At 35.2% G+C, this 25,603-nt stretch overlaps 2 protein-coding genes across 7 annotated transcripts; one reads left to right on the forward strand and one right to left on the reverse strand.

Moving 5' to 3' along the window:
• APOOL (apolipoprotein O like) lies at nt 1–23,612 on the forward strand. 6 transcript variants are annotated; one of them, XM_026061254.1, is made up of 10 exons: nt 1–62; nt 3,803–3,922; nt 6,694–6,798; nt 7,415–7,534; nt 10,837–10,891; nt 12,002–12,100; nt 13,227–13,318; nt 14,937–15,023; nt 16,603–16,789; nt 18,637–23,612. In XM_026061254.1, the coding sequence occupies exons 2-10, from the start codon at nt 3,851–3,853 to the stop codon at nt 18,732–18,734; spliced, it is 915 nt and encodes a 304-aa protein (XP_025917039.1). In that variant the 5' UTR covers nt 1–62; nt 3,803–3,850; the 3' UTR covers nt 18,735–23,612. The 6 variants fall into 6 exon arrangements, with proteins under 6 accessions (XP_025917039.1, XP_025917044.1, XP_025917041.1 ...); XM_026061256.1 differs by lacking the exon at nt 1–62 and adding an exon at nt 476–1,964; XM_026061258.1 differs by lacking the exon at nt 1–62 and adding an exon at nt 4,431–4,516 and having other exon boundaries at nt 2,957–3,922.
• On the reverse strand, nt 21,849–24,071 carry LOC112963836 (diamine acetyltransferase 1-like; the record flags this gene model as incomplete). The annotated part of the gene is given in 3 exon segments (XM_026061269.1): nt 21,849–22,043; nt 23,065–23,105; nt 23,930–24,071. Coding segments are annotated over 3 exon segments (351 nt in total), but the record flags the coding sequence as incomplete, so codon positions are not given.
• Between the last annotated feature and the right edge of the window lie 1,532 nt (nt 24,072–25,603).

Below are 25,603 nucleotides of genomic sequence, written 5' to 3' on the forward strand. Positions count from 1 at the left end.
GCGGCCCTTCCCGCTCGCCGTACGCGCCCGCGCGCGGCGCCGTCGCTAAAATGGCGGCCAAGGTGAGTGTGCCGCCCGGCCGGAGGGAGCGCGGGGAGGAGGGAGGAAAGTGCTGCGGCGGCCCTCTCGGCCCGGCCTCCCTCCCTCCGCCCGGAGACACCGCAGGGCTCGGGGCAAGCCTGGGGCCGCCCCGCGCGGCTTCTCCACCGCTCGGCAGCTGCGAGAAGCGCCCTCCCCACAGGTCCTGCCCGGCCTGCGCCGCACGCTCGCCTCCCCGCGACGCCGGGCCCGCGCTCCTCGCCTCCCCGAGCCGCTGCGGCTTTCTTCTGGGAAAGACGAAGGAGCTGCTAGACTCGGCCTCTCTGCCGGTGGGGCCGCCTCCGCCGCCGAGCCACACAGTAAACTTGCCGGGCCGGCGCCCGTGGCCCGGGCGCGGCGGCCGCTCCGCTCGGGGAGCGCACGGCCCGGTCGGAGGGAAGGCTGGTAGGGTCGCTGCACCCAGTGTCACGCTGCAGTGATGTTAGTGCCCAGTGTGCTGCTCCCTCTGCACAGCTTCTCCCAGTACTGCGTTGGAGGTGTCTGCACAGCTGCCTTACTCCAGCATGGGTGGGATTAGAGAGCTATAACTAATTTGATTGGGAACATCCCTTCTGCCTGTAACTGAGGGCTTAGATGACAGAGGAGTAGGAAAGTAGGAGGTCTCAGTACCACTTCTCTCCATGTTGGACTTGTGGTAGAAAGACCTGGTTCCTGCGCGTGGTTAATTTGTAGAGCAGGGAGTAAAAGGTATTGCTCTTCTGGTTGTCCTCCACCTACTTACAGCCTTCTGAAATGCTTTAAACCCCTTATTTGAGAGGTGGAATATTATTAAGATACTTGTTTAGTAGTAGGATCATAAAACACAGTAATGTTATACATCACTAAAACAAGGATGTTAAAATCATGCCATTACAAGCTAACAGGGCCACAAATGTCTAAAATACCTGTACATAATATACTGTGTTTAAACAGGGTAAAATATGCCTGCAAAGATCTTAGGCTTTCTCTCAAATATTCAAACAGGTTTTCATCTATTTCTGATGAATAGATTGCTTGCACATGAGTTCTCTTTTGCAAAGCAATTGAGATGTGTATATACCTGCAAAGAAAAAGATCATGCAAACAAGGGTAGTCAAGGTTATGAAAGCGACCCCTCTTATCTTAGGCTGAGACACGTAAGTGAAAAAAGAAGCTGTATTTGGCTTGACAGTGTATTTAGATGATCTTGAGGTAATGTAGTTTAGTACATAAATTTGAATGATTAAGTATCTTTGGTCAAATGACATAATTTTCTGTGTATTGTTTATTATTTACTATGAAAAGCTATATAGTTTTTTTATTCTTGTTGATTTTTCCCTCAGCATGGGTTATGGTTAATTATTAGGCAAAGATTAAAAATAAATCCTTAAAGTCTCAGTAAACTGAGCTGCAGTAGAACTGCAGCTGTTCCACCTGTATGTCTTTTTTTCTGTGGTTATCATTAGAGACATATAAATAAGTGCATATCCAAATTAAAATGTTGGATTCAGCAGCCTAGAAGCTGCTAACAGTCCTCAAAACATTAATGTTGCAGTTCGTTGAGGTACCAGTGTCTCAAGTACATTGCAAGTAGTAAACCTTTATTTACAGAAAGCAATAGTGATAAGCAAGGTAGTATATACCTGGAATTACATGTGTATGTTACTGATGAACACTTCCATAAAATATTGTTGAACAGTGTCAGTCCTTTACAAAGTTTTAACTATTTTTAATTAAATTCTATAGAGAAACAAAGCTCTTGTTTGAACTTAGATGATCTGAATGAGGTTAGAGTTTCAGTTAATAAGCTAATTCATTTAATATCTAGCTGCAACCAAAAGAGAATTCCTGGTTTGACCCAGAGTTGTCAGCTCTGTTTTTGTCTCTCCCGATGGCTTTTTTCAAAGGTATGGTTTTCTGCTAATTTAACTGCTTAAACCAGATTGCTGCAGAGATGGATGACACTAGCTAACACTGAGGTAGGGAGGGAGCAGAGGAGAGTGGTGCTACTCCTTTTGGTGGCAGCAAGCCGTATTTTATTTAAAATATGTTGTGAAACCATATCTGATGCAGTAGCACAGACTGGTAAAACAGTAAATAACTAGCAGAGAATTACATTTAATTGCTCAATTAAAATTGTCACAGTCTAGAAGGAGTACATTGAATACTGCTAAATGCATGAAGCGCACATGGAAACACAGAATGTAAGCTACCTACAGTTTGAGAGGCTTCCTTGAAAAGCAAAGACTCAGAGCAGGACTTACTTATGATGACTTCTAGGCCCCAATATTAGTTTTGTCATACTAGATTAAAGGAGCTCATGTAATACACAAGATGATCATGAGGCAGAAACAAGGAAGGAATCTCATATTAACGTTATTGTAGTACAGCTTCTACAACACTGCCTACAAAACAAAAAGTATGCAAAAATAGTCTGTGAAAAAAGTCTGCAAAACTGAAAGGAAGCTAGACAAGTTTAAAGAGCTTGAATCATTCAATATGTAAAAAAAAAATTGTTTCAATGACAGTTGGATGGTTTCATATACTTTGATGTATAAGGAGTATCTGACTATGGGGCTTGCATTAAACTTGTGAACAAAGTCATAATAAAATCTGCTATCTAAGAGTTAAAACTAGACAAAAAAAACCCCAGCCCTGATACAGTCATCTCTGAATTTGCTTTATTGCTTTTTGAATTTTTCAAAATTTGGTATTCAAAATACTTTTTGTAATTAGAACAAGTTTAATTATATACTATATGAAAAAGTGTGTCCTTATGTGTTTTTACACCTGCTTGCATGTAAAGTCACCTGACGCTTCTAATTTCTTTAATAAGTGGTACAATTGGAAATTCTGATTAGATATTGTGGGGGGGGGGGATTTACCCTGAAGGTGGTCAAATACTGGAACAGGTTACCCAGAGATCTTGCGGAGTGCCCATTCTTCGAGTTGTTCAAGACTTGACTGGATGAAGCCCCGAGCAAACTGATCTAATCTTCCTCGAGCAGGGGATTGGACTAGAGGACCTCTGGAGGCCCCTTTCAATCAAAATTATTCTAAATAATTCTATCACATTGATATTGATTGGTTTTTATTAAAAATTTGTCACAAGTTCTCAGTCAGCTATGATACTAGCGACTTTTAATGTTAAATAATCGCCTCTGTTAAAAGCAGTATAACCAATGCCAATTGCTAATATTTAGGCAATTGCTAATTTTTTGATTAGTAATTGTTGGAATTAAATCTAGTGTTGAGTTATTCCACGTTTCATACAGGGCTTGTGATAAAACTGTTGTTTTTAATAAGTGTTAGGATGTTTTGATGTTAGTTGCATGAAATGTTTGACAGATGTTCTGTAGGCTGAAGCCATATGGGATAGCAGTTTTTCTTTCAGCACATCTTAGATGGATTTTTAAGTTTGTCATCTTCAGCAAGATTTGTTTGCTTCTACCTGGTGCCTTTCAGCAAGTCAATTAGTTTTTAATCCATAAACCTTCAAGTAACTAATTTGGGGTAATTTGTGACTATAGCAGATAGCAGTGCTCTTTGATATGCTTATGGTGCTGTTATTTCCTTTCTGTCATTACAGAATCATTTGTATTCACAGTTTTCTGTATTTCTCCTGTGATTAATCTCACCGGTCATTTCTTTCTAGATCATGAATGTTACCAACTCATATTTTGGTGTTTTGTTTTTGTTAAAGTTTGTCCTATTAAAAACGTTCTCCTTTTGAATTACTTTTAAGTCCTCTTAACACCCTACTCGTCAGTGATCTTGGACGCTTATCTGCTGCATGCTCTTATGGCACTTCTGGGAAAATAGCAGAAAAGGTTCAGAGACAGCTTTCTCTTCTAACTCAAGACATGTAAGTGGTAATAGAAAGCTAAAGCTGTGGCTGTTATTTCGCAGAATTTCTTTAAGAACAGCTCTCCACTGAAAATATGGCATGCAGTAGTTGCTAAAATTGTAATTGTATTTTCATCTTGCTAGTAGATTCTGGTTTTGTGATAGATCAGGTTTTATATCCATCTCTCTATATATATATCTATATGAATATATAGATATCTATATATAAATAGAGATAGAGATTTATCTGATTTTTGCATGTAGCCTATTCCTTTGATTCTTTACCTTTTTTCTTCATGAGATTTGTTCCTGCCTTCAGGGTAGATTTCCTTCTTTATGCACCAATTCTTGAAGCAAGTATACAGAATTTGCAAAGCTTCAGTGAGAAACAACACTTATTCATTCATGCAAATTTCCAGGACATTCATGTTTTTATTATGCTTTAGTTTATATTCTGCATCTTTTGAGTTAAAGATACTGAATTCTTTGTAGTCATGTAACTTTCTAACTTTTTTTTTTTTAAATAGAGTCTGTATTTTTGATCTTTGAAAAGTTTCTACCACTTTGAAGTGGATTGTTTAAAATGCAAAGACTTAAAGCCAGAATTATCCAGGTACATTTGACAGCTTTATTATTATATTTTGACTGGTCTTACTCTAGTTCTGCTATTAAAAGATGTAGCCATAGTTCTTTGGGATTTCAATAGAAAACAGTGAAACCTTATTAGGAACAACTGTGGCGGCACAAGTTTTAGATAGTAGCAGCTGTTCACTAGGATTTTTAAACATTTGTGCATTTGTCTTCAGGCATCCAAAAGTAAGGCAATTAGTGTCAATCAGGAATTGCTCTGCTTGCAGTACAGCTTTTTTATATTTAGCACAGTAAACACTGTTTTGACTTTCTGAAACAAATTAATCAAATGTGCTAAGTGAAAAATGTAACTTCCTTATGCCTTCTTACTTTTAAATTTTGTTTTACTTCTTGTAACTACTGAAAATTGGTATGTTGTCTTCATAGCATCTTGCACTGAAATAGGATGATAGAATTATGATATGTTTTAGATAGTTTTCTTTAATAATGTCTAATAATGCGTAATCATAGTTTTCTTTAATAATGTCTAAAATACAGAATTTCTTTTGAGGATGCTAGTCCCTTAACATATCATCTTCTGTAGCCCGGACTGTAGCATTTTGCTTTAAACAGTATTATCATAAAGACAGTTATTAATATGTTAATTGGTTCATATTTTGATTATTGCTTTTTTTTTTAAACCTATTTTCCTGGGGCTTTGCAGTGCTAGGAGGGCCTCTGCTGCTGTGCTGCGGCACAGCTGTGTCAACAGAGCCTCCTGGTGATTTTTTTCTGCTGTGGTGGTCATATTAGACACTTGTACGAAGGAAGAATGACAAAGTGCTCCTCAGGAGAGCAGTTGTAAACTAAGTTGTAGTAATTGTGTTCGATCATCAGGGCTGCAACTCTTATAAATCAAACTGGAACGTCATACTTTTTGTCAGCATGTGACTAAATGGATAGAATGAGAAATATTTCACAATTCTAGTCAATATGCATGACATCAGCATGGCTGAATATTATAGAGAGAGAGTATACGTGTTATATAGTTTTTGATGTATATATATATATGCATTATAATAATGTTTTGTTGTTGTGAGCAGTTTAGCTTGCATGTGATTGATTTTCTGATGAACCTCAGCTAATTCAAGGTGGTGCTTTTGTGTTTCTCTATATTCATTGTGTGAAACCTTATACCTGTTTTCATTATTGCAATTAAGTGCTATGGAGCAAATCCCACTCCTTTGAAAGGTATTTTCAATTGAAAGCTGAGAAAACAATGAGGATATAATGCAGTTTTAGCTAGGAATTAAAATATTTGCCCAAATCGAGTTTATTTCCCTCCTGTTCAATTTTTTTGACATTCTGCCACCATTTTCTCTATGTAGATGCTGGGAACACTTTTCATATTTGTTTTCACATTTTTGAAGTTTCAAAAATGCTTCTGGTGAAGAGCAGAAACATCTTTACTGATATGGAAGAAATCATAACCTAAGTTACAGACACTTTAACACATTGTGGGCAGTTTCTTTATGTGCTGTATGCCAACATGCTAAATGCCAATGCTGATTGGAATCTTAAGGCATACTGTAGAAATATTTTCATATTTAACTGTATTTGAATTTAAACTTGGTGTAATATAATGTGGGTTTTTTTCCAAATTAATGTTCTAAGTAGGCAAACTCACATTTTTACATAGTAATTTACATTGTAACTTACATCATTTGAAATGTTAAGCAGGTGATTCTTAATTCCAGTTCTTGCTATGTAATTTGACTTACTGCTGACATGTTATTCCAAACAGTAGTTGAAGTGTTCTCTGAATTGGAAAGAAGGTGACATTTTGGCTGATGGCATGGGGGATTCTTGCAAATTAAAGTGAGGTGTTATTGCTGAAACAAAAAAGTCATTCATTGACTTGGATAAGCCTGTATGTTGAACAGATTAGAACTTATTTAAAAGGATGATGGAAGCATCAACGTGGCTTTGAACACAAAATTCTTCCTGGTATTTTAGACATAATTGTTCTCAGTGATCCCTAGCTTTTTCTTTGTAATTGTTTTTTGAGAAAATATTTGTGTATGACAGAAGAGGATTCTAAAAGGTGTACTGCTATAAATGACTTTAAATGTACATAACACAACAGTAAAATCTGAATTTTACTGGAATTAAATTGTTACTTCTGTATTAAGACTCCTTATTTTCATCTCTCTGACCCAGACGGCAAAGCTGGCAGCTGTTTCTTCTGGTCTGCCATGTGCATCTATTACTGTATATGCAGCAACAGAAAAGGAATCAAAAGCCCAGCTGATGAAACCGAATCAGGTAAGATTCTTACTGCTTGTCTATTTTTAAAAGAATATTGGAAATCTACAGAATAGCGTATCTTTCCATTGAATTATATTCCTCAGTAAATAAAAAATATATCCAAGTAGTATGTGATAATACAAATTACCTTCTAAATAATTGTCCAGTACAGCACAGATAGGCAAAGCATAAAGAGAGTAACTGTAGTAAGTTAGTGAAGTTTTATCTCATTAAAAATTTCCAGACTTAAGCCAGATAATGTAAAAGAGTATAATACTTGCTGATAATAGTATTCTTTCTATTGTATAATTTCTAGTAAAGTAATATATTATATGTTTCTTCCAACTGTTTTTGCTCGTGCTTTTTCTGATACAAAATACATTTTTATCATACTTTGTAATGCTACTTCTTAGGACCTATGTAATACTTCCTATTTTCCTTCTAAAGAGTTAAGCTGTAGTCATACTTTGTAAAGTAAGTTTCTACATATAAAAGAGCATGATAGGATATGGAGGCTTTATTTGCTCTAGCAGGAAGAATAAGGATTCAATGTCTTGAAAAACACTATTCAGTGTAAATATTAATCAGTATCCAAAACTGTCTTCCTGCAGTAAAGTTAGGCTTTTCTTTTCAGCTTCCAATTTATTGTTCACCACCTCTGAAATCTAAATACATTGAAGAACAACCTGGCCGTTTGCAGAAGGGATTTTCTTCGGTAAGAAAGACAACCAGCCGCTATATTGGATGGTGCAAGGTAAGAAATACCTGCCTCTAAAGTTTCCTGCAATTCATTACAGCGTTAGTCTAAAACATTAAAATACTGTGTATTTCACCCTGTTCTTTTTGCAATTCCTTGTATCATCATAGACCTGGAAGTTAAGATGCAAAAATAAACCCTTTTCCCTCACTTTTCTCTACTGTTTTGAGACCAGAGAACCTATGTATTCTCCCTGTTGTCCAAATCAAAAAGCAGGGAGATCAAATACATCCCTGTCGCTCAATGTTAAACTGGAACTAGGCTAACCCAGCAGTGTCAGCTTCAGAAATATGTTGGTTAACTTCTAACAGCCAGTTACCTAGTAACTTCTTGCTCGCAGAACTCTACTGCTTGTGAAGAAGTATGTATTTGAACTGCCTAAGATTCTCAGGTTGGCTACCCTTATTTGTTGCTTTTTTGAAGTAAATTAATGGATACTAGGGACAGCTGACAAAATGAATGCTAGTATACACCTTGGCTGGGTCACTTATTCCATATTTTATGCAATAAAACTAGTCACCGAGTAGTGATATGCATTACAGATACATACATTTAATTCTGTATTAGGCAAATTTGCACAAAAGGTAATTTTTTTTCAGATTAGCTGATACAGTTGACAGAAGCAAATGTTTTTCAGAGAAACTTACTTTTCTAACTATCTTTGGTCCAGTAACATGTTTTTTGTCTCCCTGAAACTTTGTGTTGCTTTATATCTTTAGCCTGTGACAGGTATAATAGAACTACTTCTTAAAAATTAGTGTCTCAAAAGAGCACAAATGTCATTTAAGACTAATGCAAATAATTTCAGTCCTAAAGATGTGCAATGCAGTTCATCTTTTTGAAGTAAAGAGAGTGACATACCTATAGTTGTTTGCATAGGAAGAGGGTTTGTCAATTTAGGAATTAAGTAGCCATGATCTGGATTTATAAGCAAGAGTTATGTATAATATTGGTTTGTTTCTGTCATCTGCTGTTAGTTGTTTTTGACAATTTTCTACAATGTGCTTTGGATCTGTTGAAATTTCAAGGAACTTAAAACTTACTTTCTTTCATTTGTCTGAAGACTTGAGCATTAGAAGTCTATTGTATCTTTTGTATTGTCATTAGTAAAATAGAGTGCTTGAGGAGTTCATGTTTTTGCAGACTGTCCCTATGCTAAATGTTACCAGTGCAAAATTAATGAAAAAGGAAGGAAATTCAATCATACAAAAGGAAAAAAGTAAAGATGGCCTTTAAATTTTATGGGTGTAAATAGGGAGTGATCAGTGGTTGGGTGTATGGTGTATGTGTCAGTATGGGTGGTCTGAAGGAGGTGTACAAATCGAAAATAAGTAGCTTGTTCACAGAATCATCTTAATGGTTTTACTGGATCAACTAGTTGCTGCAAGCTCCATCTGTATGCTTTGTAGAGAATTTTGTCTCTTTACGGCATCTCAGGATGCCTGCATGCTAGTAGTTTTTGCATGTGACATAGCTTCTTTCCACAGTATTTCTACTTCCTTGGCACAGAAAAGTTTTAGTATTTGTGTGGTTTTCTATTGAATGCTGACTTATAAACCAAGTATTGGATAGTTGTTTTGTGCCTGATACTACTACAAGTAGCGACCTAGATAGCAAGAAATAATAAATTAACAAAACACAATACCTTAATTGTTAAATTCATGAAGTAACTAGAGCAATGTTTTATGTGTAGTCATACTGATTTTTTCCCCTATATTTTAGTACTCCAGGAGGCAGCATTCCTACTTGATTTCTTTTGTTTTTTGTCTAACTTTCTGATTTTGTGTCCGACTCAAACAATTTAATAATCAATAGTGGAAGGAACTACATTGCCAGTGTACTTGAAGTGCAAGAGTGTATGCATTCACTGCTTACTTTAGGTTTATCTTTAGAAACAAAGGCTGCCCATAGTTAGGAGAGTGAAGTTCCAGGTGCTATCAGCAGAGAGATAGCTGCCTCCCATGGGCAGGTTAGATATCTGATTTAGATACTTCAGGAAACACAAGCTGAGAGTACCCCAATATAACTGACAGAGCAGTCTATCATTAATTAGTTGTCAAAAATACCTCGTGACTCTGTTATTGAATATTCTAGGCATAGAAGAAAATGTGATACCTGTCATCATGGTGTCTTAACTGCTCAAAGCCAAGACCTCCCCAGTAGCTGAAATCATTTGTCCGACAAGATCAAAGCAGTTCCTACCACTCTCATCTCTGCCATCTCTTTAACTTTCTGCTCATAGAATTCCTGTTCTAGTAGCACTGGTGGGAGAGGTAAGAGCTTGTCATAGGACCTCCAGTGCCATCTCTTAAGTCTTCAGGAAGAACATCTGCTTCTCAATTTTCACATCACCTAAAGCAGCTTTTTAGTGTGACTGCTTTTAGTTATATGAAATTTTATGTTTGTATTTTCTTCTTAGAAACAAATGGACTTGATTATTTTGAAAATAAAGAAAAAAAAGCGTTCCTGTTTTTTCTGTAAATTCTGATTCCATTGGTCTGTGAAAACTTTGTCAGTGACTAGTATAGTAGTTTATAATTTAAAATAATTCAGTTACAAATATGCATCAAACTTTTCTATGCCCATAAACATCGAGGAGTAAATCAGTGTTTTGGAGATTGACTAGCAGTGACCCCTGGTGGTATAAATTCAGTGTTACTGGAAACAAATTCAATGAAATAACTCAAGATGAAATTGTCTTTTTTTTTTAATTGATCTCCTAAAGAATGAGTGCTTACGTGATTTGTTCAGCAGTCTTAGAACAATGATGCTTATAATCGGGTGCTAGAATTTTTTTTTCCTAAATCAAGAAAAGTTTGTACCTAAATATTTTGACCAATTTGAAAGGAGTAATGCAAGGTAGTTGAGCACACATCTCAGACAAAATCAGTATTACCTATCAAAGATCTTTAGGGAAATTGGTGTATCATTTTTACAAACAGAAAAATGAGGCCTGTTTTACTGGGTAAATCTCTCTAGGGAAGCGGAGATTATATTTTGTTACTGATTTTCCCGCCCAACACTTTTGTTCCCAAGAAATTAATTTTGAAAAAACTCTCATTATATTAAATAGGAAATGTTTAATTATGTATGGGTGGAAGTTTAAAAATATAAATGTGGTAGACAGAAAAGGTCTCTGCGCAGCCACTGTAGAAGTTCATGGATCTGTTTCTTGTGAAGTTAAGTAATTATTTATTTGTCTTATTGTGCTAAACCACATGTACCAACAGGATATTTTTGTACTGAAAACATCTACTTTTGCAAAATATTTGCATTCATTTAAAATTTTTTTTTTATAGGATGCTTTTGTCTTTGTTAAAAATGGAATAATGGATTCAATTCAGTTTGGAAAAGGTAGGCAAGTTGCTTATTTCTTAACTGACTACTTTCTGTTTTTTGTCCTTGCAACTTAGCTGGTTGAAACCAGAAAACAGCAAATTGTACTTGGGCAGGGGGCTTTCTCAAATGAGAGAAATAACTAATTAAGTAGTATTTCTTATTCCTTTGATTTTAGTCTTAGGTGTTTTGTGATCTTGTAATATATATTTTTTGTAGGTTTAGAATATTGTATGTACAATTGAAGTGTTAGATTTTACTGTGATGCTGATGAGAGAAGGCATAGAGAATGTTTCTTACGCTTCCATTGCCTTGCATTCTGCAGAATATTTTCTCAACTTTGAGGAAGGCAATGCTCATTAAATAGGTAGCATGTAGGCAGTGCTAACTCTTACTATAACGTGTAAACTGTTGAGTATATACGTGACACAGAAATACTTAAGTCTTCTCATAGTTTTAACTTACAGTTCATTTTGTTCTTAGAATTCTAGAACCCCAGAATCATTGAGGTTGGAAAGATCCTTTAAAGATCATTAGTCCAACCCCACTGCTCAAAGCAGGGTCAGCTAGAGAAGGTTGATGAGGGCTATGTCCAGTCAGGTTTTGAACAACTCCAAGGCTGGAAACTCCACAACCTTTCTTAATTATAAAAATAACTTTAATTCTAGCACAGACTACAAATAGTATTTGCATTCAAGTTCATTATCAGAAATTACAGATAAAAGTAATTTTCCTTTAAAATAGTAAATTGAGAGATTCCAAAATATGTTATCTGTCTGTAATAACTTACAGTAAAATAAAAATGTAATATGTTTTCCTTTCCCATTATTAAGTCTTAATACTAACATTTTACAAAACAGGAAGTATCTAAAGAGAAAAATTCTTAACATTGTTTGCTGATATGTTTTGAGGAGTTTTGATTAGAATTCTGGTCTTGTCTAAAACACTTCAGAGTATGTGCCTGGAAAATAAGGCATCTTCAATCATTAACAAAAACCCCAATCCTCGACTGTGTTTTACTTTGGATGTGTACAATTTTACTTCCATCTTTATTTCTGAAGTGGTAAATAAGAAGAAAAGATTCATATTGAATTGTTATGATACTTTTTTTATCATTATTGTTCTAAGATGCTTATGTTTACCTCAAGAATCCACCACCAGAATTTCTTCCCAAAGTTGGAGTAATTACAATATCAGGCCTGGCTGGCGTAGTGCTGTCAAGAAAAGGTAGGGATTTTCTGCTTGTTTTCAAAGATTGTTTAATATGTAGCATGTAGAAAGTTTAATGAACTAAAGATTTTTCTGAAATACAGGGAAATACCTTATGATCCTAAGGAGTTGTTAAGGAAGCATAAGTCACCATAACTGAGAGGCAAAATACTGTTGTGACTTAAAAGCTGGCTAAGACCAAATAGTCAGAGCATGATTATGTAGTTGTTGTTAATGGTGGAATCAACAGAATTGCAAGGTAGGACACTTTATTTGAGTTTGTTCATTATTGGTTTTCAAAAACAATGTGTGTATGGGAGGAATTTAGAGACAAATTAATATTTAAAATTGTTGAGTATAGTGAAAACTAAGGGAATTTAGAGAAGGGAATGTAAGGAATGTTGACATTTGGATAGCAGATACAAGAGAACATTGGAGGGAATGATTTCAGCAGTATTGAAGCCAAAAGGGTAATTCATACAGATATAGCCTCTTCTCTTTTCAGGATAAATACTAAAGAAATGATGCTGCTAGAAAACAATGTTCAGAAAATGTTTGTCTGTATTACCTGAGTGTGTGTGTGGCTGAATATTTCACAAAATAAAAGGTGTGTATCAAAATTTTGGCAGATTAGTAAAAGAATTCTTACTGTATCCATACTGTATTTTTGGTGAACAGTGAAGGAAAAAAAAAAAAAAAGATTCAGGCTTTAAAATCTTCTTGTTGACAAACAGGAACTTGAGGCTGGCCCAGCTGGTCTCATGTTTGAACACAGGGTCCCAGTTTCCAGGCTTCTGGCTGCTCCAAATTCAGGAGTCTGTGTCCTAAAGAGAGTTCACGTGGAGCTACTGAAGAACCACAGCAGCTCCACAATTACATTGACATTCTTCTCATTTTTCACAATATTGGAAAAGTTGATTGAGATTATTTCTGAATCAAGAAACCAGCCTTCAGACTATCAGCGTTTCCTGCATACCTCACTGTTGCAGTTTACTAGACAGTAATCATATTGTCTTCTTTATTCCAGCCATACTGAGGAGTTTGATGCAAACAATTATCAGGGGTTAAACAATTGCATGTATACAACTGCATAGTTTTACATTTCATTAGCATCTAATTATTTATAACATTTGGTTTTATACAGGTTCTAGATTTAAGAAAATTTCTTATCCATTGGGACTTACTACTTTAGGAATTTCAGTTTGTTACCCAGCTCAGTCAGTAGTAATTGCTAAGGTAAGTTTACTTGTATTTTAATATTGAATTAACAGTGATTTTAGTCACAGGATTCCAGTTTCACTTGACTTAACTGTCTAGGGACTGGGAGTTGGAATTCAAATGGATTTTCATTAATTCATATAATGCATCACAGATGTTAATTGCATAAGTATCAACAGTGAATAAAATGGCTGAATTTTAAAACACAGTTGTGCAGCATCTCAGTTTTAAATCCTCATTTCTCTAAGAACTAAATACAGGTGATATCATTATCTTGCTGAAATAAATTCAGGTTTTTTTTATTTTTGATAGGTATTTGAGAAACTATATAATTGTGGGTTTTATTAGAATTCTCTGTTTTCCAGTTACTGTCTTCTTGTCTACCTGGTTAGAATGTGTCTTGGCTGGTTACACAGAAAAGCTGTGCCATATTTAATTTTCTGCATGTAAGAATTGTTTGCACACAACAGTGTTCTATACAAAAAGTGAATTGAAAAGCAGAATATAAAGTCTTGATACCTCTTCTGTCAGTTTACTGGTATTTCCTATTTAAAAAGCACCTATTGCTTCATAAGAATTCTTCTTAGTTTCTTGGCAGACTTTGTATTTGTATTTCTGAACTGCACTTCTTTGTGAAGTTCTTGAGGTAGGAAAATTTAGTTCCAATAGTTCTGTTTAGTTCTAGGATTTAATCAACAATTTAGTTAAATGATCAGACTTAAGTCTGGACAGAAAGCTTTATGAAACATTGTCATAAAATCTTATTGAAAAGCAAAACTAATACTGAATCTCTAACTTGACATCATGATAAATCAGTGGTGGTTTTTACTAATTTTAATCTGTTTGCTTACATTTCCAAAGTACTTGAGAAGATAATGCAAAGACCTATAGTGTGGTTAAAATCTTTGAGCAGCCTTATATTACTGCCCTGAAGTGTTTTTTCTGATGTGCAAATCAATGAAGATTACAGTTTCTCAAAAGGCAGTGGGACTTCCTTGGCTCATTTTCGTAAGAATTAAATTTCAGGGTTGGAATACACACAAATGAATGGGAATACCACCCAGGATGCTATGACCTAACTCAGGAGGCCAAATCCCCATTTCCCATCTACTTACATTATATGTGAACTCTTGCAGTTTTTGTGGTTGGAGCCCTGAAGTACTCTGCTTCTGTAGAGCATCAGTAAAGGTACTCCACAGTTACTGCAATATTATAAAAATAATCTTCTAAAACTATGAAAAGACTGAAGGATTTGAGCGTTTCTAAAGCCATTGGTTCATAGTGAGACAAGCTTGGATTCCTTTAAAACACCATTGCTCATCCAGCCTATTGTGCTAACATTGACAAACACTCTTCCCTGATCAGGTTTTGATTTCATTTTAAGTAGGTGGATGTAGTGTGTGACTGCTACCTTTAGTTTTCTAATAACAGTTTAAATATTATTTATAACTTAAGATTTTTTTGGTGTAGGAGAAATATGAGTTGCCCTACATCTTAAATGTAGATGATTGAAACGTGTCCTACTGACTATAGGATCAAGCATATTCTAGTCCGAACAAAATGTATTTCATTTGAATGGTCTATGAATCTTAGTGTTTGTTAAGCTTTTGTTAAAATTACATGTTTAAAAAAATAGGTAACAGGGAAAAGGGTGTTTTCTGCAAGCCATCAAACATATGAAGCAGTACGATCACTGTGGGTGAAAAAGGAAGATATCACAAAGGTAGGCTTGCTGAAGTAATGACCAGTAACTCATAAGTTCAAAGGGAGAAAAAAAATAAATGCAAAGTACCACTTTGCCGATGCTGTTTAAGATTACTAATGTGTGTTAAATGAGGCACAAAAACCCTCTGATATTTTTATAGCTACAGTGTTTATGTAAATGTTTGCTAATGTTTAATCAATTTAATATTCGTTATACCTTTCAGACTGATAGACTCTGGGATTCCTTATGTACTCCCTCAATACACACAAGATGAACATGAGAAGACTGAGTTTCCCTGGTAGCTCATTTTCGAGCTTGTCAAAAGATAATGCATTCTGATTCAAGCTCTGGTCCTAAGCCGACCACTGAATTTAAGATAAAGAAGATGTACAAAAATACAGTAGATACATGACTACCTTTTTCTTAAACATACAGTGAAGGAAATTTCATAACCCTTTCAGGTAGCCTGTTCAGGTAGTCTGTTTTTCTTACCCATTGATATAAATTGTCTTTGTCTCAGATTAAACTGATTTTTTTTCTTGTCCTGTCCTCATGCAGCCATAGTAAACAAGTGATCGGTGACCTCTTCATAATGACCTCTTACATATGGAAAAATTATCATGGTTTTTGACATGATCTTCTCTCTCAAATAAACTTTTCTTATAGAGCAAGCTTTCTAGCTCATAAATAATTCATGTCCTGCTCTGGGCTTTACCTAGTTTACCCCTCTCTCTTTTTTAAATAAAGTGCTCAAAATTGGACATATTACAGGAGCTGAAGCCTTGCCAGCACAAAGTAGAGAGGAATATTTACCTCCTGTAAATTACATATGGAACTCGAGTTAGTACATCCCAGAATTAAATTGTTTTTTCTGCAACCTGGAAGATTTTTTTTTTTCCCCCCAGTGGAAACTTTGAAAACCCTTGACAAAGGCACTACTTCCTAAGGAAAAATTCAGCCTTGTGTACAGTGTATTTTCTGCTGTTTTTAAAGAAAATGAAAATTTCTCAGTCATCTTAACATTTAGAAGTGTTTTGATTGTATTTAAGGTGTTCGTTTTTACGCAGTTCTCACTTTTCATTTTCACCAAGGAGCACAAATGGAATTCTGAATTTTGAAAATGTGGTTCAGATAAATGCCAAAAAACTGATAGGGAAACAAGAATTGATGTGGTAAAGACAGTTTCTCTTAACTTTTTTTTTTCTGAATGAAGCCTGTTCCCAAAACAATATATTGTTTTTCATTAATCAAGAATAGTTAGCTAGGGTGTTAACCTAAGATGAGAAGGTTAATCATGATAACTTTAATAAGGATGTGTTCTGTAAAATCTACATGTTAGTCTTGTGTAAGACATAAACTTCCTTATAAGTGAATTTGAAGTTACTATATCTGAACTGTGGGTTTTTTGATGCTCTTTATTTTCTCCAGCTGTGTCCATTGCGTGCAGCTGTCTTTAATGTTACTAGTTGAATGTCATCTTATGATGTCAGATCTTAAAATAATTTGGTAAAAGACAAGCTTTCAGATAACTTTACTTTGCAGTAATATATTAAGCATATACCCATGCGCATGTTTTTATGATTTGTCTGATTCACAGCTGCAGCAAGAGTCAAAATCGCTTGCACAAGAAGATAAGAAAAAGAAAGACATTTCTAATGCATCACCTGAATCTGCTGTGAAGTCAAGATCATTTGACAGACCAGAATCTTCTCCAGCAGAGTCTTCAAATACTAAAGATCCAGCGCCTTCGTTAGCTGAATTAAAAGTTCCCAATATAATCTCAGGTACAACATTCAAATCCAAGACAAATTCTGAATTATTTGACTTCATTTTGTAGTTACCCTTGCTTCAAAATAGAACAGACTGTCTTAGCATATTAATCTTGAGAATATATTATAGAGCATATAATTTGATATATACATCAGGGCTTCAAGGAGATGATAATTTGCTTACTGTGGACCGTGTCACAGTATCAAAATTATTATATGATATTTGGTGTTATAAATAATGTTGTCTTTCATTCCCTGTGGTATGGACTGTCTTCCATACTGGTAGAAATTACATGATATTCCTAAAGAAATAACATCAAGTGCTTTCATTAAATACCTATGTTATATTACCTTTTTGTTGTTAAAAGACCATAAGAACAGTTTTAAGGATTTCAGCAGGGGTTTTATTTGTGAAAGTGGCTGATTTGACTCACTGCTCATTCCTCTGTCTTTGTATTGATTCTATCATATCTTCAGACATTGGTAAAAATATATATATATAATTGACAAATGATGCACTGTAGACATTAATGTTATTTTGCTAGGTTTTGTGTGGTGGCATTCTTGATGCATCTTAAGAGGCTGAGCTAATCAAATAGTTAATATAACAATGTATTTAATATACAAGTATTTTGGTAGGCCAATTGTTAAGAAAAATAGTAGATTTATATATTAAAGCAGAACTTTCTGTCACTGAAAAATGAATTTGTTTTAAAATATTGTAATAATTTTTTAAGGGCAATTTAGGAAAATATTGAGCAATATGCTTGTTTACCTCTTTCTTTGTGTCCTTTACTAGAATTTTTTTCTGGAAAGCAAGCAGAACATATTTGGCTGAAGCTTTTTCTTTTCACCACTATTACATTTGCATCTTTCTTTGCTTTGTACCTATATTTTTTCTGATCTAGTTAGTAGAACACTTTAATCTCTTTTTACACTTGCTTCAGGGCAAACTCTCATTAACAGCTTTATGTATATAGGTATCTTATGTCTTTGCTTTCACAAGTAGAATTAGTTCATGTCCCTAATACAACCAGTAAACGTCCATGTCCTTAATTAATCTGAGTTGCCCAAGATGTTCGTTTTCACTAGTAGAAACAGGGCAAGACTTTCAGGAGGGCATAACATCCATTATTAAACCAACTAATGTAGCTGAAAAAGAAGCAGACCAGTATTAGGAGGCACAGTTCTAGAAGACTGACCTTTATATACCCTTAAACCCTCCATAATTACAATGTCCGTAAATGTGCCAGTCTTAGTGCCTTGACATCCGGGATGGGAGTAAAGCCACAGCATTTTAGAAAACTTAGTTCATTGGATTTTGGAAATTATAAAGTGAAACTAGGTGAACTTTTTTGCATTCATTTGGAATTTTTATCATCTGGTTGCAAGTAGCTGTGCAGCAGCTTCAAGGAAGATGCTGGTTTTGCTGGATTTGGGAGACAGCTGTGCTTCTGAGAATGGTGGGCGAAGAATGAATCAAGGCTTCTTCCACATCCCAAACTTTCCCTTCCTTTCCAACTGCAGGGCAGAGCATCACTGTGAATTATGTTTCTTCCATCACCCTGTCATGTTCAGGAAGTAGTAATAAGGTATAGAGAGTAGGAGGAAGGCCCACACTCCATCCCCTGCTGTATGCTAAGAATCACAGCATGCCTTCATCAGCCTGTATCTCATACACAACTTTAACCAGAACATACATATTTAGATCGTTCATAAGTGGTAATATGATAATTCTTAGAACTGTTGGTAAGCTTTTTTCTAAAGCTCATATATACATACATGCAAATACACACAAATACGCAAACATATATACACATACACGTATATATATTATTATATTTCTTTAATCTCTCTAACAGGGGCAGTGAAGACAGCAAAATTTAAACCTGATCCAGAACTTATGGACCATGGTCAATCCAGCCCAGAAGATGTGGATATGTACAGTACTAGAAGCTAAGACGCCTGCTTACAAATCATTGCAAAGTATTAAAAATAAGGGGGAGGGGAAAAGGGAAGGAAAAATCCTAGTGATACATACCCTATGAGGTATAATTTAATCAGGTATTTTCTTATATCCCAGTTTGTACTATTGATTTATGTGACTGTGTTTAATGAATACTTTGTTTTTCACTACTTATAAGGAGTTAACAGACATATATGTTATGTATGAACAGTAATTACCTACTGAGAATTAGTGAGAATTCACTCATTGTCAGTGTCATTAGTGAGACACTGAGAAAAGGAGATTTGTCACTGTCCTCACAGTGACGTTTGTCTGTGCCAAGCTTGCTAATAAATGTCGCTTCACAAAGGATGTTTGAAAATGTAAATATATCTCTATACTTCTGCTCAGATGTTCACTGATAAAAAGTAAGAATCTAACTAGTGGGGGTAGCAGAGGCTTCTGGTTTCAGTTTTCTTTCAGCTCTGGAATAAAGTGTGGTTATAGTACTTAAGTCACTCTGCCCAGATATCACAACTAATTCATAGCCTATAAAAGATGTTTAGTTTTCAACTACTTCTAATACTTTGAAGAACTACATGCAAATTATCTAATCTGTGAAACTGGTACTGTCTGAATTTACATAGAGTGCCCTAGCTATGTTTAGAAAGTTGGTAACCTTCTGTGGTTTGGATGTTAAAAGTAGGAACTGTTTAATTGGTTAAAGGTGCAGACAAATATTAAAAAAATGCAGAAGTAGTAATAGGCAATGAACATCCAGTTCCCAGAAGTTTGTATGCAATGCCCATTGATCTTGGTCGGATTTCTGTGAAATTCTGCCTTTTTTCTAAGACAAAGATTAGAAATTGGCTAAGTTTCCTATGATGAAATTTTCAAACATAATTTTTATGACTCTTTATATCAATCTAGTTCTGTTCATCCTTCATTTCTCTTTAAAACACCCTTATTAAGGGTTCGGAATAGGTCTGGTCACCTAGTTATCAGTATACAATGATAATCAGCCTGATGTCTAGAGGTAATCACATTTGTATCAGCTGCGGTGTTTTTCTAATACGCAAACTGCAGAAGGACATTGTACTTGTAGTTTGTCCTTTGACCTGTTGAATTGTCTTATCTTTCAATTAATGAAATATATGTACCATGCAAACAGTATTCCTAGTGTCGCTGTGGGACTAGTAGAAGTTGTTAGAAAGTATTGCACAGTGGAATGTGCACAAAGCATAAATGATGACTGAGCAAAAGCACAAGTGAGGCTTATATAATGGTTCAGGAACAGACTGTAAGTATTGGTATTTTGGAATCCAAATATCAGGCAAACTGCTGCAGCTATACAGAGTCCAATGGAAGGTAGAATAAGTAAATAATAAAGTTTAAAGAACTCTACTTCGAGTTTAGTTAAACTTGCTTGAGACAGCTGAATTAGAACTAAATGTGTTTTGTTTCTTTAATCAATTCTCAAGGCCTAGGCAACTGTCACAATTCAGGCAGCAATTAGAGGATTTTAAATCAAACCTCCCAGAACTCCTGGGCAAGACAGATTTTATATTCCATTGGAGAAAGAGGAGTGGAAACATTAGATGGCCGGGCTTCATATGCCAGCTCCAGGGAAACACAGGAAGACATAAGGGTGGAGGTGAAGATGGTGAAGAAAAGATCATTTTCAAGTGCAAGACTGGATGGCAGAAATTATATTATCCATTTCCATATCTAGCCCTTCGGCCAGATTCTGGTAAAAAAAAAATTATATGGGAAAAAACCTTCTGGTCTACTCCTAGATTCTGTTTAAATTCTAGCTTATGTCCTTTGAGTGATGTGCTACCACAAGTCAACAGAAAAAGGTAAGATGATGCAGATAATTTGTAGGAGTTTATTGTGGTGACATAGTCTCACACTGTGTCCTGAATAATGCAGAGGAATTACTCCTCTACAACAGGGAAAGAAGTACTTTGGTTAGCAATGGCATGTTTGCCCTTTCCAGGCCAAGAGTGGACCCTAAAAGCCTGCCCTCTAGCTGCAGTGCAAAAGGCTAGACTGGTCCTTCCCATACTTTTAGGGCATTTGTGCTCGTACATCCTTTCAGGGTACAGAAAAAAAGTGTCTGGCCTGCAAAAGGTACATTGCTCTCCTGACAGTTAAACGGTCTAGAACTGGATGCTTCATGTAAGCAGTTCCTGTCATAACCCTTGATTTCGCAAGTAGTTCATGCTGTAAGTGGACATGCTGCACAAAGCTGTCTCTAAGCTGTATTTCAGTCCGAAATTACTCCCCACAGCAAAACTGCAGTAGAACTATGTTTCATGGTTAAATGGTCATTGAGAAGTCTCAGACACCATTTTCTAGGAAATAACTTTAAATTATTGCTCATACCCACATCGATGGATGAGTGTGAGGAATACAGTTATAGAGCTCCTAAAACAATATCACCGTGTGCAGTGTTATTTCTTATTGGTGAAAAAGAGGAGTGAGCCACCATATGAGAATGTGAAAGGTTTCTTCCAGTAATGGGGTTATCTTCTGTCACTTTTGAGGTTCATTTTTTTAGTCAGTTGTGATTCCTCTGTAGTTACTCTTCTCTACAGTTGGTGGTAACTTTTTCATTTTTCTATCAACTGATTAATACATAATGCAAGAGTTCTTTCAAAATCCCCACGTTTGACAAACTGGGACTAAAATTAAGAGCTTGGGTTTCAACACTGAAACAAATACAGCCAGAGGAGACTATTTCCCTATGTGCAGCCAAAGAAAATGGGGAAAAAGTATGAAAAACTTTGCATCCTGGTTGGGTATATTCTCTCCTTTCAGGAAGACTGTAGCTAATCTCTAAATTGGTATTTCTGTGTCCTAGAAAATGCGTATATGAGTAGTGGGAAGGAACTTTTCAGTAAAACCTGGAATATGATACAGTATAATAATGCTTTAGTAACATAAACTTTTACTGAAGTCAGTCTTTTTCATGTCCACCTATGTGAGACAAATCATAAGAGAAACTTATAATTCCAGAGGTACTTAACACCCCCAGAAAGACGCAGATAATTACAGAGATGTTTGGGCTGTATTTGCTAAAAGGAAGGCAGATTAAATCAGATTACTAGTCTGATTTTGTACAAATGGTGGAATGGTGACTGTGACTCTTCGTTACTCAGCTGCCATTCTGAGAAGCATTTCTTCGTTGAATCTAAAAAGATGCCAGCCCTCTTCCGTTGAGAGATCTGAAGCTCCACATCTCATATAATACTCCACAGATGGCTTGTTCCAGATAACTACAAGGAACTGCATGTAGCTACAGTTGGTCTCCAGTGCTGTCTGTTGGAAAGTAACGTAGTAAAGATACTATTCTACAAATATTGATAATTAAAAAGCTGCAAAGATCATCATTAGTAATAGCATAAAGTACTGACCACAGTATTCTACTGTGATGAATTTTTGTGCTTGCTAACAATTCTGTGATATGGTCAAAAACTGAAGAAAACATATGCTTGACCCAAGTTCTCTATAAAGAATTCTTGTCCTCTTGTGTCATTGTATTCAGAGAAAAACTAGGAGGTTGCTTTAGACTGCTGTGTTTACATACTAGGAGGAAGAAGGACAGTTTAAGCTCTAGTCCACATTCTAGTGCTTGGGAACTGTAAGGCTCAAATAAGTGGCAATACAGCATATATCAAAGCTTCGTCTCTCCTACTGTAGGCTAACAGTTACAGTTCCACTGTGTAGTCTAACCACCTTCCTAGCTCTTCTGATTATACTTCCAGTTCCCTTTCCTCTGTTATCAAGGAGGGCAATGTTCAACACCAGTTCCTGGAGTAGAATAGATGGAAATGGCTGATAAGGCCATGCTGCATTCTTTCAAAAAAGCTCTGCTTCTGTTTAACTCTGTATACCCAGTGAGCAGCACTTACACTAAATGCCTGAAGAGTTAGTTAAATAAAAATGAGTGATTTGTAATGTATGCAGTGATTTAATGATACAAAAGGAGAAAGTAAGTAGAATTTCAGGAAAGAAAATCCTCAGTGGACTGTGGAATGCCCAGTGGGTTATATAAATTCTTCCTAAGAAGAAGGTAGAAATCTGTTGGGGGAGGAAGGGGTTGGGAGTTAATTTGGTGTTGGGATTAAAAACAATTTTAAAACCTCTTGATGGGAACAGTCTTGCACTAGCAAAAGTAACATGAAAACTTGTAGCCACATCTCTGTATTAATCTGCAGTAAAGATACTATGCAATGGTTGTATTGATTGCAATCTTGTGTTCTTTCCATTAATCTTTTAAAAAGCAAAATCAAATGTGCATTATGCCATGCTCATGAATCCTCATTTTAAACATACGTGCCTGGCTTAATGTCTTCAAAATTTCAGATCCAATACCCAAACCTGTTAAACAATAGAAAAATTAACATAAGTACATGTGAAAAGTTGCATTGCAAGACATGAATTTATTAATTTATTATGAAACACTTCTAATGATACATTTGAGAGGCATTTTATAGTCACTTAACTTATAGCTTGACCTAAAAGTTCAGTAGTTTCTTTCATAATACAATAATACACATATTACAATAATACAATACATAGTACAGTAGTACTATAAAAGAAGTGAGAATGTATGCTGTAATTTTTATATAATGTAAGTTATATTTTTGAAGAATTCTGTGTCTTTTAAAGAACTAGGTCACATGACAATATTATACAGAAATATTTTTAATTTACTGCATGTTTTTTATTTATGGTTGATTGTATTGGTTATCTGGAGATTTTGAATTGTTTATATTACTTTCTTATTTACGTAAAATTGATTGTGATACATTATTTTGCCATATCATTGTGAAGTACCTGAAAATAAAAGGTGATGAGATACTTATTTTTGAAAATTAAGTTTAACTTTTGTATGTTGTCTCATGATTGAGTTGCATGTTTCGCTGCTACTGGAAAAAAAAACTTCACCTGTTAAGTTTTGAAATTTCTGTGACATACATTCCTGAAAAAAATCATCAAAGTAATATGCAGGACATATTAATACTCGATATTCAATTGTATATGCATCTAAATTTTGAAATTTGCTTCTATTTGCTTCTCTTGGTAATTTCTTTTGTTAAGAATGGTATGGCTTGGAAGTGAGGAAGGAAAGACTTTTATCCATATAGGAAGAATTACTCATGTAATGTTAAAAGAATGAGATCGATAGCAAATATATTTACCTCGCTATGGTTCCATGATATAGAAGTCTTCCAGGTAAAGTAATTTGCCAATCCGAGGATCATAAGTAAAGTAGTACATGGCATAACCTGCAGTGTAACTCCCTGAAAGAAGAAAAATATTGGGATTAAGTAATGTAGCTATTTTACATGAAAGATTTTATCATTATGATTCCTGAATAACTACAAGATAGCTATTCAAGAATATTCAAGAATTCAAGAATAGCTATCTTGTAGTGAAGGTTTTGTGTATTTCTGAATAACATTAAAATGCAGAAACCGTGCTTAAAGTGGAGTACTACAAAGTTTGTACTTCTTTTAACAGGAAACATTAATATGCACTGGAAAACATTAATTATGTAGTTCTTATTTTAAATAAATAATTTATAAATATAGTATCAATAAAATACATTTTGTATTGTAATACACTTTTATATATTAGTAATACATCACTCATTGCATTTAATACAATGAAATTTAATAATTTAGTATAATTTAATATTTTTTATTTTATTTTATATGTTTATATAATTTTTGCTTTTATATATTTTAAAATATATATTTATAAATAAAACAAATTTTTATTATGAATAATGCTAATCTTTGTTTCAGGAAACATACTTCTAACATCTGGAGATTCTAAGAAGCGAAGCTCACATATGTGCTGATACTAAGCTATGGTCAAGAAGATAGACTGTAATCAAAAGCATTCTAGAAGTTATTTTATTGTTTGTGTTACCATGGCTTTGATGAGCAAGTGTACAGACCAAACAGAAATGGTAAGGAGAAGGAAATCTAAAAGTCGAAAAATCCTATTGTTTCACTCCATTTTTTTATTTGAAGAAACTTTAGATTTTTAAGTCTTATGGCCAGACCTGTTTTGTATTGCAGAAAGGAGTATGTCAATACATTCTAAAAGGTTGTAGAAGGAGAAGAGAAAGAAGGGGGGAATAAAAGTTTCATCACTAACTCAGAAGAGATGAAAGGGACATGCGTGTAGGAGCTCAGGATTTTGCGAGGGGCAGAGTCAGAACATCATTATTCTAAGATGCAGTTCATTCTCTGACCATTCATTTATGGGTTGATGGAAATTGCTTTTACTGAAACAACTGAAAGAAATTCCATGCATTTCCCATGCTGTGATCAGATAATAGGTCTGAACTGAAGCTGAATCATATTTTTACGTGTTGATAACCTTTATGTGTTTTATTTGTAAGCCTTTTGAGACGTTTGTAGCTTGCTTTCTGTTTGTTCCTCGTTTTGAACCTCTGCAACTAAGTAGTAGAAAGGGTGCTCTCCAAAGCCATCTTGAAGCAAATCTGAAATTAAGATTAAAGCTAATGAGCAACTGAACAGCTACCAGCATTAACTTTGTTCTGTAACTTTGTTTTAGTTAAATAGCTCTCTATTTAAGGCAATAAAATTAGTCTAGGCATAGTCTATACCTAGATTGTAGTTGTAAAATGCCTAACTCTATTTGATATTGAATGTTCAAAAGTTAAGAAGATAAGAGAAAGAAATGGGTATGTGGAATTTAATGCAAAAAGCTATTTAGGTTTATGAGGGATAATCTTAATCCGTTGTTTTATTTGTTGTTACCTAGCCAGGCATTGAAAAGAGAAACCTGCTGATGACCTCCACAGCCGTTCTGTGAGGCCTAGTCCAAACCTGTTGCAT

Source organism: Apteryx rowi, unplaced genomic scaffold, assembly GCF_003343035.1.
Source record: "Apteryx rowi isolate R43461 unplaced genomic scaffold, aptRow1 scaffold_179, whole genome shotgun sequence".
NCBI lineage: Eukaryota > Metazoa > Chordata > Aves > Apterygiformes > Apterygidae > Apteryx > Apteryx rowi.

Bases quoted from the DNA above. Each gene is read 5' to 3' on its own strand.
- APOOL (XM_026061254.1), top strand. From the start codon at position 3,851: ATGCTCTTATGGCACTTCTGGGAAAATAGCAGAAAAGGTTCAGAGACA. The intron at 6,799-7,414 runs GTAAGATTCTTA...TTTTCTTTTCAG, and splicing joins AGCTGATGAAACCGAATCAG to CTTCCAATTTATTGTTCACC. The intron at 15,024-16,602 runs GTAGGCTTGCTG...TCTGATTCACAG, and splicing joins AAAAGGAAGATATCACAAAG to CTGCAGCAAGAGTCAAAATC.